At 52.2% G+C, this 14,082-nt stretch overlaps 1 protein-coding gene across 1 annotated transcript in view; it reads left to right on the top strand.

Annotated features, from left to right (window-relative positions):
* TEKT5 (tektin 5) overlaps positions 1–14,082 on the top strand; it is a 37,903-nt gene that overhangs the window by 10,666 nt on the left and 13,155 nt on the right. Inside the window, exon 5 of the mRNA XM_006096331.1 lies at positions 1,963–2,185. Within this exon, the coding sequence (XP_006096393.1) occupies positions 1,963–2,185 (223 nt within the window). The remainder of the gene's footprint in view (positions 1–1,962; positions 2,186–14,082) is intronic.

The following is a 14,082-nucleotide window of genomic DNA, read 5'->3' as shown; positions in this document are numbered from 1 at the left end:
CGAGCCGCGATCTGAGCCCGCATTGGGTGGACACTGAGCCTGTGCGTGTTATCCCGGCGCCTTCCTGCCTCCCCAGCAACGCCTGCCATCTCTGTCTTTAGTCTTCAGAGGACACAGGCTACAGGAAGCGCGTCCCGCCTCCCACCGAGGCACTCCGCCTGCCGGGAGACGGGCTGCCCTGGCACATCTCCCCGGGGAGACTGCGATTAGCGGGTCATTTTCTCTGGAGCCCAGCCGCCTGCTCCAGAGGAGGGCGAGGGCGAGGGCTCCCAGGTGGCTGCTCCTGACATTGCCAGTGCCCCATATAGCAGCGGGTGAACCTGCTGCTCTCTTCTGCTGTGCTTGGTGCCTCCTCCCTCATCTGATGGCGAGGAGCTGTGTGACCTTGGACAGGACACTTCACTTCTCTGAGCCTCAGGTCTTTGTTGGAGGACAGCCCTGCAGGCACGGTGCCGCTCCCACCTCCAGAAGCCCGAGACCCCTGTCTATTGCTGGACATTAACGCCTGCGAAAGCCAGGACAGAACCACCACCTATGATATATGCTTGAAATTTTCTACCCACCATGCAATCCAAGCGTGCTTTAAAACGTCTGGAACGAGACTTCTATTTAAGAAAATTCACTCTCTTTTTCCTACTGCCCGAGAATAGAAATGGACTTTATTTAAGAACTGGACAGACCTCCTGGCTAGAAAAGGCCTTGAAAAGATATCCCGTCTGGTTTACGCAGGAACTGAAGCCAGCTCGAAGGCCCCCCAGAGGACAACACTCTCGCTTGTCGGTGGCTTGTTGTGGGGTTTCTGTATCTACAGGAAGGGCTTTCTGTTGCCTAGACTGAATCCCTGATGAGTCACCGCCTCTGAAAAGCCTGCCCTGCCTGCCCTTTCCAAGGCAGCCTGTGTCTCCATTCGGCCCCTACCCACCTTCATTCCTTGGCTGTAGAGGCGGCTGCCCTCTGCAGACTGGCTCTTTGCCATCTGGTTTCCGGTTGAGTTCAGCCAATAGGAGGGACAGCAGCAGGAGGTGGAGGGAGGAAGGAGGAGAAGGGTGTGGGGACGTATCCTCCCTTGCTCCCGCTCTCCCTCCCTCCCAGTGATCCTCCAAGCCTCCTCCTCTCCTGCCTGTCCCTCTCCTCTTGCCCTTCAGAGCTGAGTGGTAACAACTTTGTGCAATAGCTAATCCATGAGCCCCTCGACACCCTGGGAGCATAAATTCCATTTCTTTCTTTCTATGACCCTGACACATGATGACCCCGCTCCATCTGTCTCTCTTCATCACCCTGCTCCCGAATGCCTTCATAGCCCAAACACCCTGTGTGAGCATCTTTATTTATCGTCTGTCTCCCTCCACTGGAAATGTACCGCCACGAGGTCAGGGATGTTGCTGTTCTTGTGTCTGGCTCTATCCCAAGTGTCTAGATTCAAGGCTTGCCATGTAGTCATTGTTCAAAGAACATTCGTTGAGCAAGTAAGTCAGTGCAAGTAGCATGGCCGCATGCACCTCCCCGAATGGAAGGGACCCTGCAGCCAGCACGGTGCCCCGTCTCTGTGCTTTTGGTGGTGGAGGAGGAAGTGTTACGGAAAGGAGCCTTTCTGGGACTCTCTCCTCTCCCATAACTCACCCGGGAAAGCAGCTGCTCTCTCTACACTGCAGTGGCCTCACCTGTAAAATGAGGGAGTTGGATGAGCCCCGGGGTTCTCAACTGGGGACCATTGTGCAATGTCTAGAGACATTTTTTGTTTGTCACACTGGAGGGGCATTGCTGGGCCTTGCTGGCATCTGGTTGGCAGAGGCCAGGGCTGCAGCTAAACATCCTACAGTACATGGGACAGTCTCCCACCAGAGTCTGACCCCGACGGCAGGTCAAGAGAGCCGAGGCTCAGTGACCCTGGATTTGGAGGTCCCCCAGGCCTGCCACACCCCTGGTCCTCACCTGTGCTGAATTCCCTTGTGCCTCTTGCAGGATCTCCGTGCCTGAGACCTGGGCCAAGTTCAGCAATGACAACATCCGGCACTCGCAGAACATGCGGGCCAACTCCATCCGGCTGCAGGAGGAGGCCAAGAACCTCTTTGACACCCTGTCGGATCAGATGTGGAAACAGTTCACCAACACCAACCTGGCTTTCAACGCCCGCATCGCCGAGGTGACCGACGTGAAGAATAAGCTGCAGATGCAGCTCGCTAAGGTCAGTAAGCCAGAGGCGCCTCAGGACCGGTGTCCACTCTACCACCCCCTCACCTTCCTCCCCTGGTCCCTGCAGCATCTGGCCATGCTATCCGCCCACCCCTGCCACGGACATGCTCCCACCTGTCACACAGCCTGTGAGCGTGCCCAGCCCAGAGCGGGGGCAGGGGCCGGGAGCTTCCTAGGAGGATTCGAGCATCCAGGGGTAAATCTCCCTTGCTCCCTGCATGTTGGAGCTGGGCTGTCCCCACAGCACCCAAAGGCTGCTGATGGCCGAGAGGGCCGAGGATGGTGAGGATGTCAGCGCCCCAGGAACCAGGTCTGAGCAGACCTACCCCCCTCACATCAGCATCTTTGAAAATGTGACCTTTTGACCTTCAAGGGCTTCAACAGCATCAGGACCCCGTGTGGAGGGGTGAGGTGCTTGTGGAATTTGAGGAGTAGGCAGGACTGTCAAGTTCTGTCACTGTCTCCTGCCACTCCCATACTCACATGCCCTTTCGCTAGGCCCTTGTTCCAATGTGTCATGCTGTTGCACACCTCCGGGGAAGCCTTCTCCGTGTGGGATTTATCCTCCCTGCCCCCTATAAATGTAGACAGCCTGTTGGAGCCAGAGTAGCTCCTCTGGTCCCCCACTGCTTAGCATACTGTCTGGCACACAGCAGACACTCCTTAAATCTTTGTGCGACGAATGAAAGGAATTACAATGATAACTTTTGAACTGATGTTTTTAAGAGAATGATGCAAGAATGAGTGAATGCTTTTAATTTCAAGTATCTTCTTTCTGTCTTTCTCTTTTTTGTAGGGAAAATCGTTTTTATATTGTGGCCAAATATACATAAAAGATTGCTATTGTTGCCCTAGCCAGTGTGGCTAAGTGATTAGAGCACCGGCCTGCACACTGAAGGGTTGTGGGTTAGATTCCCAGTCAAGGCCATGTACCTGGGTTGCAGGTTCAATCCCCGGCCCTGGTCAGGGTGTGTGCGGGAAGTAATCAATGGCTATTTCTCTCTCTCTCTCTTCTTCCCCCTCTTCTTCCCCCTCTTTCAAATCAATAAAAAACATATCCTCAGGTGAGTTTTAAAAAAACAGGAAGAATTCCTACTTGGCATTATTGTGAGGATTAATGAGTGGATCTCTGTGGAGCTTGTAGAACAGAACTTGGCACATGGTAAACACTCAATAAAAAGGTAACAAGTATAAATACTGTTATCAATGGAAAGAAAAAGGATCTTCTGGGTGGAGGTGGGGAGCAAAACCTTTTCCCTTTCCAAATTTCTCCGGGGAAGTTTTGAATGATTACTAACAGCCTCATCACTGCTGATCAGAGAGTTTTTGCAACCACATGGATTTTTATTAATAGGCATTATATAACCACCAGCTGCTTTGCAAATAAGCCAGCACCCATTTGAGATCTACCAAACCCCAACACGACACTACTGACAACACTGCCTGACCAAGAACTTGTCTTTGGCTTTGTTAAGATGGTAAAAGAAGGAGTTGATGTAATGAAGATAAAGATATAGCAACCATTTCACCTTTCCCCAGTTTGTTTCAGCCGGAGGGTTTGAAATGCTCCCTTAAAAACTTTAACTGTTAATTGTTGAGCTTGGTCTGATCCCCTTGGCAAGAGGCATTTCTGGAAATTCTAGGCCCTCATCCTCACCTGTGCTGGAAAGCAATTAAATCATTGCCCAAGTGGTCATGGGAACCACTTGAAAGACCAGGTCTACACGGCTTCCCATGTGGACATTGGACCACCCCCTCCCCCCAGTGGTTTGGGGATATGTACCCAGCCTTAACTGTTCACCATGATCCTGGGCTTCCATCCCCCAGACCACACCCCAAACCTTACAACTTGTCCTGGCCCCTCGTCCTTGTACTTTGTCCTTGCACTTGGAGGTATGTCTTGGTCATGTTGCCCATGGCTAGGAAAGGGGCTGGTGGCTTCTCTGGGCTGAAGCAGTTGATGACCACCAAGCAGGAGACTGCCCTTGAGGACTGATCTGTCCTGAGAGCCAGGGTCCTGGGGGGTCTCCAGATAAACATAAGTCCCCACTTGCATCCACTTACCCTAAAAGGTTGAATGTGCCTTTTAGGGGGAGGATTCTAGATGAGGGGAAAAGATGCAATGACTTATGGGGAGGAGGTATGGGGCAGGGACACTGCCATAGAACAGCGCTCGTTCTAAAGGTGTAGGAGCTCGACCTGATGGGAAATGACAGCAGGTGTGTGACATGGACATAGTGTTGATATCATTGAATCACACAGTGAGAAAGCTGTTCCTTCTTCAATCCTTTTACATCCTTGTGATGATCTCAGTGTTACCAGACAGGGACAGGCCCGGAGCGGGGCTGCCTCAGCCCAGCCTGTAGTGTGTGGGTTCTTGACTTGGTGTTGGAAAGATTTCACGACCTGAGTCCAGGTGGGTTTGAGAGTCTATTTATTAATGCCTAGGACAGTGAAACAAAGGAAGAAATTAGGGTGGAAGAAACAGCAGGGGTGGGTCTAGGCCCGTGGTCGGCAAACTGCGGCTCGCGAGCCACATGCGGCTCTTTGGCCCCTTGAGTGTGGCTCTTCCACAAAATACCACTTGTGGGCGCGCACGTACAGTGCGATTGAAACTTCGTGGCCCATGCGCAGAAGTCGGTATTTTGTGAAAGAGCCACACTCAAGGGGCCAAAGAGCTGCATGTGGCTTGCGAGCCACGGTTTGCCGACCGCCGGTCTAGGCAGTGCTCTGCGTTGACTCCCTAGAAATGTTGTAGGAAAGAAGTGAGCCAAGGCAAGTGAAGGTCACGGTGATAGAAGTGAGCAAGGCGGGGCTGCTTTAGCTCACTGGGAAGTTAGAGAAATGGGGGTCCTTGGAGACAGGATCAGGGGGTGAGCCTTGGTCAACTTGCTGCTGCCGACCACTCCCCTAGTTGCAAGTCTTGTGGGGACCCTTAGAGTTTAGGAAGAGATAAAAAGTTCATGTCTGGGGCGGGGCCTGGGCGTGTGAGACAAGCCTGTACTGAGTCTTGGTCCTGAGGGCTTTCTATCCCCTTTTTTCCTGCAGGTGAGAATCTTAGGGGAGGGTTTCAGTGGAACATTCATCAGCTTTCCGGGTGCATTTTTAATAGGCTGACGCATCAAAATGAGCGTGTAGGGGAATTTGGGATTATTCTTTGGTCTATTTTATTTTTTATCTTGAGTCTGTCTGGCTTTAATGTTGTTGTTTTTTTGTTATTTATTCCCCAACTTCATCTGTCCTTGGGCTTAACTGGCACACATGGCACTGAGTGGGTCTTTGTTCGCTATTTTCCCAGGCCAGGGTGATTAAGCTATGTATTCTCTGGTTAGGGCGGGAGGTAGTAACCATTTGCTCCCAAGTGTCCTTGGTTGGGGAAGATAAGGTCTTGCAGTTCGCCAGCTGGCTGTAAAAGGTTCAAATTGCTTGGCCTTGTTTCATTTTCTTGCCGTAGTTTCCCCATTCCACTTGCCCAGAGATTTTCCTAGCTTCTCACTGTCTTGCCTCGTCAAGAGGTAGGTCTCGGTTGGATGCTGCAATGCCTCCCTCATCCCTTTAACACGGGCTGATTTCCCTTTTACATAGAGTGAGGACCTCAGGCTAAGAAGGCTGGGCAGGCGGCAGTAGCCAGCCAGAGCTGAAACAGCATTGTTTTACGTTCATCTTGTTTCATGCATTTTTATGGTGATTTCCACTTATGACAAATGATGCTGATTTTCCGCTGAGGATAGTGATATAAAATGTCATTTTTTAAAATATATTTTTATTGATTTCAGAGAGGAAGGGAGAGGGAGAGAAAGATAGAAACATCAGTGATGAGAGAGAATCATTGCTTGGCTGCCTCCTGCATGCCCCCTACTGGGGATCGAACCAGGGCATGTGCCCTGACCAGGAATCAAACCCACGACCTCCTGGTTCATAGGTCAACGCTCAACCACTGAGCCACCTTGGCCAGGCTAAAGTGTTATTTTTAAATAAGCATATTTAAGGCTTTTTGAAAAATGAATTGACTTGAAGATTGTTAATCGTGTTGTGAGGGGATATGGCAAACATGGTAAAGATGGTTGGTGGATGCCTGACATTTAGAAAACAGCAGTGTAGGCCTGCGTGTCTCAAACATTACCGCGTGCATAGTAATCACAGTGTCACCTGGGGACTGAATCACAATGCAGGCTCTGATTGAGCGGGGCTGGGGTCAGGCCTGAGAACCTGCATTTGAACAGGGTGGTAAGAAATAGCGGGAGTGTGGGTTGTAGAGTGCTTTGTCTTTGACAAACATCTGGGTAAGCAGCTGTCTCCTTCCCTTCTCTCCCTCCCGCTCCCTCCTCCTCCCTCTTTCTTCCTCCCTTCCAGGCTCAGAATACTCAGAGAACCAAATCCTTCTTAAAGGCAATCCTGGGTCATTTAATTCTCATCAGATTTTCTCTAATTGCATTTTGCTTCTGAGCTTCCGAGCCAAGTCCCATCACTCCTCCTGCACCGGGCCAGCCCCGCTTGCCCCATCACACAGACGGGGCCCAACGCGTGCAGATGCAAGGCCCCTCTGTGGTTCCTGCCACCCTCTGCAATGCGTGCCCTTGAGTCACATTGCATTTTCCCACCTTGGTTGTTATTGTGGTTGTTAATGTTAATAATCTCAAATTCCCCTACACGCTCATTTTGATGCATCAGCCTATTAAAAATGCACCTGGAAAAATGAGGTTATTAGCTGGAGGATCAGGACAAGCCAGGAGCACCGCCTGGATTAGGTTGTCAGCATATCAGATAAGCTGAATTTCTCTGCCTCCTCTCCACAGCTCATCCCCCGCCCCCCTTGCAGGCTCTCCCAGAGGCAGCCTACAGGAGGAGCCCGCTCTCACCCTCAGACTTTCACCCTCCCGCCTGCACGCTCCACTTGGAGCCCTCTCATCTCAGTTGGTGGCTCCGACTTCCAGATGCTTCTAGGCCCTTTCAGGGCTTTCACTTCCAGGTGCTCCATCCCAAACCTTAGAGTTCACTTAGATGCCTCTCTGTGTCCCACCCCACATCCACTCCATCAGCAAATGCGATTGGTTCTACCTTCGAGTGTCATCCCTCCTCACTCCCTCCCCTGCTCCCCGCTGGCCTGGGTCTCCACCACCTCTTGCCTGGATTATTGCTGCGGTCTCCTAACTGCTCTGTTTGCTTTTGATGTTGCCAGTGATTAGCTGGCAGCTAGTTCCCAGGGCATTCGGTCCTCAAATAGGCCAACTAGATCCACAGAGGAAGAAAATTCAAATCTTTAGATTCTTCAAAAAACCTCGAGAGTTTAGCCGCAGAGTGAGGGCAGCAGGCTCTCTCTGGGCCATGCCTGCCCGTGTCTGTGGGTCTCTGTCTTCACTGCGGCCAGGCCTGCTTGCACCACTGCTGCCATGAGAACTTCAGCACCGCCCACCTTTGCAACAGCAGTGCCTCAAGAAATTCATGGAGCACAGTGAATTCCAAGGAAATGGTGGTGGAGCAGTTTTAATCAGAGGATCAACACCAGTAGTCCACATATTATTTGGCTCCTCACATTTTTCTCTTAACAGCTTTATTTTTCCTTGACCCATAATTAGATGCATGTCTTTCAAGTGTACAATTTGAGGAGTTTTGACATTTTTGTCATGAGGTCATCACCTCAATCCAGGTAATGAACAAATGAAAGATTTCCTTGTGCCCCTTTGTCATCTCTCCCTCCTGTCCTGCCCATTCCCCGCCCCCCCATTCCCACACAGCCCCTAATCTACTGTCAGTATAGGTTGGCATTTTCTAGAATTTTCTACAAAGGGAAAAATATTCTATGCACTCTTTTATTTTTTAACTGGGGGCCCAGTGCACGAATTTGTGCACCTTGAAAGGAACTGTGGGCTGTAAGGCTGCAGTGGGTACAGAGGCGGGTCTCAGCTCATCCTCCATGCCCCTGCCCAGTCCCTCCCACCACGGCCCCCAGTCCTCTGTCTGCCGGCAGCCCCACTCCCACTGCCGCCGCTCCCACGCACTGACGGCGCCAGCCCCTCTCACACCCGCTGACGACACGGAGCGATTGGAGCCGGTGCCAGCAGCGGGTGCGAGAGGTGGCTGCTGGCCCCAATCGCCCCTCAGGAGCAGGGCGAGGTGGAGAAGCCCTGAGGGGCGATTGGGACCAGCAGTTGACGGGCGCTGAGTGATTGGGGTTAGCACTGGGTGCAGGCAGCAGGTGCGAGCAGGGCCAACACCAGCAGCAGGTACGAGCACTGGGTGGGACCGCTTCGTGCAGGAGCAAACAATTTTCAGTAACCACCAGAGGCTCACCCCAATGATAGCGACTGGTGCCCCACCTTGGTCTGGCGCCCCTGCTCACCTGCTCCACCATCCCGCCGCGGCCGACACCCGCCATGTCCGAGCTCTGCCACCTGCTGCTGATGCCCGCCATGTTCCGCGTGTGCCCCCTGGTGGTCAGTGCACATCATAGCGACCAGTTGTTCGGTTTGGTTGTTCTGCCATTCGGTCTATTTGCATATTAGCCTTTTATTATATAGGATTTGGCATCTTTCACTCAGCATAATTGAGATTCCTAGTTTATTCCTTCTTATTACTGAGGAGTATTGTATGGATACTGTATTGTACGGATACACCCTAGTATGTATGGTGCCCATATGCCATCATTTGTTTATCCATTCACCTGCTGATGGACAGTAGAGTTGTTGTGAGTTTGGGGCTGCTATGAACATTTGTGTACAGATTTCCAGAATCTCTAGAAAAATTGTTAGCTAATTGGTGGAAAGCAGGTGGTAGCTCTAGCAAATTTTTTTAAAATTAATTTTAGTGTATAGGATGATGCTCCAACCAGCGGAGCCACACCAGCCAGGGCTCTAGCAACTCCAAGCCTCCTGTTCTGTAGGCAGGAGGTGAGTGGCCACTGAGTCTCTTTGGCACTGTCTGCTCTGTGCATCAGAGGAAATGCAAGAAAGCAGGTGTATAACAGCGGCCATGAAAAGAGTCTAACAGAACACAGAGGGGCTGTGAGTTTTCACCTTGCAAGGCTTTGCTCTTAGCGCTAAAGTTTTTTAGGGTTTTGACTTCTAATGGTTATTAACACCAGCAGAACCACCCCTTCCCTGGGAGGCCAATGCCAGGGCAGGAAGGCATGGTGTCTGAAGGGTGAGGGCCAGCGATCAGAGGGCTCCAGTGCCTGCGCCAGCCCCTCTTTTTGTCCCGGGAGATCTGGAACCCATTGTGGAGTGGGAAATGCTTTTGTGCTTTGCAAGCAGCCGGATCCCTTCCAGTGCCGGTGCCGCAGCCAAGCTACTGACTGGCTCGCTTCTAAAACTGGCTCAGCCCAGGGGAAGCGGGGCCCCTGTGCCCCGTGGGCAGTCTGGTGAGGAAGGGCAGGGGCCAGGCCTTAAACACCATTGTGTCTTGGTGAGAAAATTCTCTTCAGAAGTTTTCCTTCTGAGAAGGTCCAGGAGCAAACGGGTTGATCCAATTTGTCGGTTACCTCTCTCTTTCATGTGGGATCTCCCTTTCTAACAGCAAGGCATCCCGCCTCAGGCAGGCGCTGAAACTCTGAAAGACAACAGAACCTAGTTAGAAGTTACTTCTTTTTTTTCATTTTCTCTATTGTTACGGGACTCTGTTAATGGCAAGGGATACTAGCTTCCCTCTTGCATGTAAACATTCCATTTCTAATACACATGTCAAAGGCTGAAACAGGAGATGATTTGAAGAAGAATATTAACTAAGTGTATGGATTGTATGTGGGTTGGCAAGCTAACTCTCAGGAAGAGCCGCGGGGCCCCGTGTGGTGGGTCTCTCAGCCTGGTGCTCACCTGAGTGCCAAGAGGAATCAAAGGCCCTGCGGTGTCACATGGGCTCAGGTCTCATCACTGTACCCGGGTGGCATGTGCGTGGGGGGACACTCAGCATGAGGGGGTCCACGAGAGCCGAGGGGGGTGAACCACAATGACACTGTGCCCAGTGGGAGGGGAACTGCTGGACTCAGGGAAACAGAGCCAGGATCCAGAGCTGGGAAGGTAGCCAACAAATGTAGGAAGTTGGAGGGACCAGGCAGGACGGGGAGGAGCAAGGGTCAGCATGGCACAGGTGGGGTGGGGGGGCGTACAATGAGGCTGCATTGAGCGCATTTGGGGTACATACACCCCTGATACTCAAGGGAGCCATTATTCTCTCTTCCCACTGTGCTCTGCAGTTGCTATTAGCCCATCATATGCTTTGACTGGACGCCTTGGGATTGGTTACTGCTGCGACAAGAATATAAGTTGCAGCATGGACGAGGCAGAGGGTTACATGGGCATCTCCTGGGTATAGGTATGTCCCCGCACTCTCCTAGCTTCTTCCAAGTTGTGACTTGTCCACCTTTGGGGCCGCAGCTGCTTGCCTGCTCGGGGCCTGCAGCCCACCCTTGCCCACACTCCCGGCTTCCGCATGTGCTTGCCCCATGCTGGTCCAGATTCCCCTTCCATCTCGACATTCTTCCTGCCCCGTGCATGAGCCCCTCGGTGCAGTGCAGACAGCTGGGTTCAATTCTGGCTCTAGTACTTCCTGGGTCAGTGACCAAGGTCGGGTTGCCCCACCTCCGTGCCTCAGTTTCCCCCTCTTTCAAATGGGAGTAATAATGGTAGGCAAGTATTTGTTGTCAGAATAAGGACAGCAGCCGTGGTCCCTTTGTAAGTGCTCAATGAATATTAGCTCTAAAGAGGGGGTGGGGGGAAGCCAGCACTGATTTTTGACCTGCTGAAGGGGACAGACAAGCGAAGTGACTGAAAGGACATGGTGCCTGGAATCAAAGGACGAGGGTTGAATTGTGGTACAGCTAAGGGACCTTGGGAAAGATCTGAGTCTCAGTTTCTTAATTCCTAAGAATGGAATGCTCCTACGGGCTGTGAGGGTTGCACGGGGAGGTAAATCGGAGCAGTCTTCGCCACTAGAACGTAAGGCAGAGGGCCGAGCTGGGCTGCACACTGGAGTCACCCAGATGCCGGGTCCCATCTCTAGGGATTCTGATTTCATTGGTCGGGGTGTGGCCTGGGCATCCAGCCTTTGAACTCTCCCAAGCCAAGAGTGAGAGCCAGAGGTTCAGGGTTCAGACCAGTGGTTCTCAAGCTGTGTGGTCCTGGGACCAGCGGCTGCTGCCTAGTCATCCGGGAACTTGTTAGAAATGCAAATGCTTGGGCCCCGCCCCAGACCTGCTGAATCAGAATCTCTGGGGCCCAGCCATCTGAGTTGTAAGCCGCCCTCCCGGTGTGTCTCCCAGCTGTGGGCATGCAGCAGACGCTGGCTAATTTCCCCCCTCCCTCCCTGAAGCAGATATTCACTTAGTACATCCTGTGTACCAGGCTCTGAGTTAGTTGCTGGGGATACGTCACGAATAGGACCAGAGTCTCTGCCCTCAAGGGGCTTATGTTCTAGTGACGAAGACTGGTTTTAAACAATAAGTAGACGCCCAATTCAACATTGTGATGTGTTACGGAGACCCTCCAAGGCCCAATAGTGAATTACAGGCGTTATCTCCTATCCAGCACGGAGCCCCCACCCGCTTCCAACCCCCTCCAGGACTTTCAGGACCCCTGATCCCAGACGGCCTCTAAGCAGCTGAGATTTTTATTGACGGGCAGCTGGCCACCTCTGGACAGAAACAGCTGCCAGCAGGGCTTACACATCTGTCCTCCTGAGTAGTTCTCCCCCAGGCTGCATTTACTCCTCAGTGGCATCTGCCAGTGTCTGAGACATGTTGGTTGTCACACCTCCGCAGTGGGGCGGGGGGAGGGATGTGCTTCAGGGAGTAGGCACAGGCCAGGGATGCAGGGCACAAGGCACAGGACAGCCCCCAAAGAAGGTGTGGCCCAAAAAATCAAGAGTGGGCCCGGCCGGCGTGGCTCAGTGGTTGAACGATGACCTATGAACCAGGAGGTCAAGGTTTGACTCCAGGTCAGGGCACATGCCCAGGTTGCGGGCTCCATCCCCAGTGGGGAGTGTGCAGGAGGCAGCCAATCAATGATTCTCTCATCGTTGATATTTTTATCTCTCTCTCCCTCTCCCTTTTCTGAAATAAAAAAAAAAAATTTAAAAAAAAGAAAGTGTGCCAAGTTTGGGACACCCTGCTCCGGAGCCTCCCAGGTGAGGTCCCTCCGGAGCACCCCTCTCCTCCTCGCTCTCCTTGCCCCTGGGCTTGGTGGCACTCAAAAACCTTCCACCATCTGACCAGAAAAAGGATTCCAAGCTGCCCTCTCACTTCCTGAGCTGGGGAAGCTGCGCGGAGCCAGGCATCTCCTTGGAAACTCCTTGGCTTCGTGCGATTTGGAAAACAATAAATGTGCAAGGTTGCACAAAGCATCCAGAAACTGAAAAGCCGGCTGGAACTGCTAAGTCCATTTTTCCCCTCCACATCCAAAATCATTTCCCGGCCTTGGATCTTCACCGCTGTCACAAGACGAGACGCAGGCAGCTCGTTTTACATGGCAAACAACCCAGCCAAACACACCTCCCCTTTCAAAGGCGCTTTTGGGTGAATTTCCATTGCAGCCAGGAATGTCCGTGCACTTTTCTGCTGAGCCGAGCTTGGTTTCATCCTGGGCGGACCTGGCAATTGCCAGGCGTGGCCAGAGACCATTTCCAGAGCAGACCTCAGCCTTTCCCGACACTGGGGACTGGGGTTTGCCCTCAGCTGGTCCCCAGCAAGGGCTGAGGGAGGATGGTCACGGTCTAGTTTGCCAACCTCTACAAGTGGAAAGAAAAAAAAAGCGAAAAATTACCCATAACCACAGAATACATGTTAACCTTCTATGTGCAACCAGAGTTCCAAGTGCTTTTCTTGGTTAACTCATCTTTGCCTCCTGCAGCCCTAGGAAGAGGGGGCCTTTATTAGCCCCATTTTACAGACGAGGAAACCAAGGACAAGGGATTTGCCTCATGCGTCCCCTCACCTGGGCCCAGCTAGGAAGTGGCAAAGCCAGGATTGGAATCTAGGTGTCTTGCTTCAGAGTTCATGCTGTCAGTTAATGTGAACATCTCCCCCACTCCCACCAGCACAGTCTAGTGACAATAGATAGGTAACATCCAGATGGGTGGTTCTGGAATGGGCCAGTTTTGCACCCCAGGGGACATTTGACAATGTGTAAAGACGCTATCGCTGGGGTATTACTAGCATCTATTGTATAGAGTCGGGGAGGCTGCTAAACATCCTACAGTGTACAGGACGGCCCCACCACAGAGAATTATCAGGCCAAAATGTCAGTAGCTCCCAAACTGAGAAGCCCTGGTCTCCTGGCATTAAGGTTTGATTTAAACAAGGAAAGAAAGGAGAAAAGGCAAAAAATAGAAAGATAGATGGATATGAGGATAGGTCGATGGATGGATGAATGGAGAGCAGTGCTGAGGCTGAGAAACCCAGATCTGTGCGTGCTGGCCATAGCACGAGTATCTGAATCACTCCTCACCGTCACCCTCTGAGGTAGAGACTGCTATTGCCCCCATTACACAGATGGGGAAACTGAGGTTCGAAGAGGTCTGGAGCTTCCAAGCCTTTCTTCGAGGAGGGCCCCCCTGATTCAGGGGATGGGCGGGCTGAAGTCTGTGAAGTCTGACCTCTCCTGACTGGGCACACTCCCTGGGTGACGTGCGCACCGCTTTGCCTGCTGTGTACACTGTGACCTTGCTCCTCTGCTTGGAGAGGGTCCTTCCGCCTCTCAGCTCTCACTGGCCTCCTGCTCCCGACTGTCCCTCTGTTCAATCTCCACGTGATAGCCAGAGGGATCGGCCTCCAACTACAAATCCAACCATGTCCTCCTCTGCCTTAAAACTTTAATGTGCACATGACCCGCATTTTAAATCTTTTAAAATGCAGATTTCCTTGGTAGATCCGACGGGGATAGGGCCCAAGAGTCTGCCTTT

This window comes from Myotis lucifugus, unplaced genomic scaffold (assembly GCF_000147115.1).
Source record: "Myotis lucifugus unplaced genomic scaffold, Myoluc2.0 scaffold_176, whole genome shotgun sequence".
Classification (NCBI taxonomy): domain Eukaryota; kingdom Metazoa; phylum Chordata; class Mammalia; order Chiroptera; family Vespertilionidae; genus Myotis; species Myotis lucifugus.
Note: the sequence above shows the minus strand (reverse complement) of the source record. Positions and strands in the feature narration are given on the sequence as shown.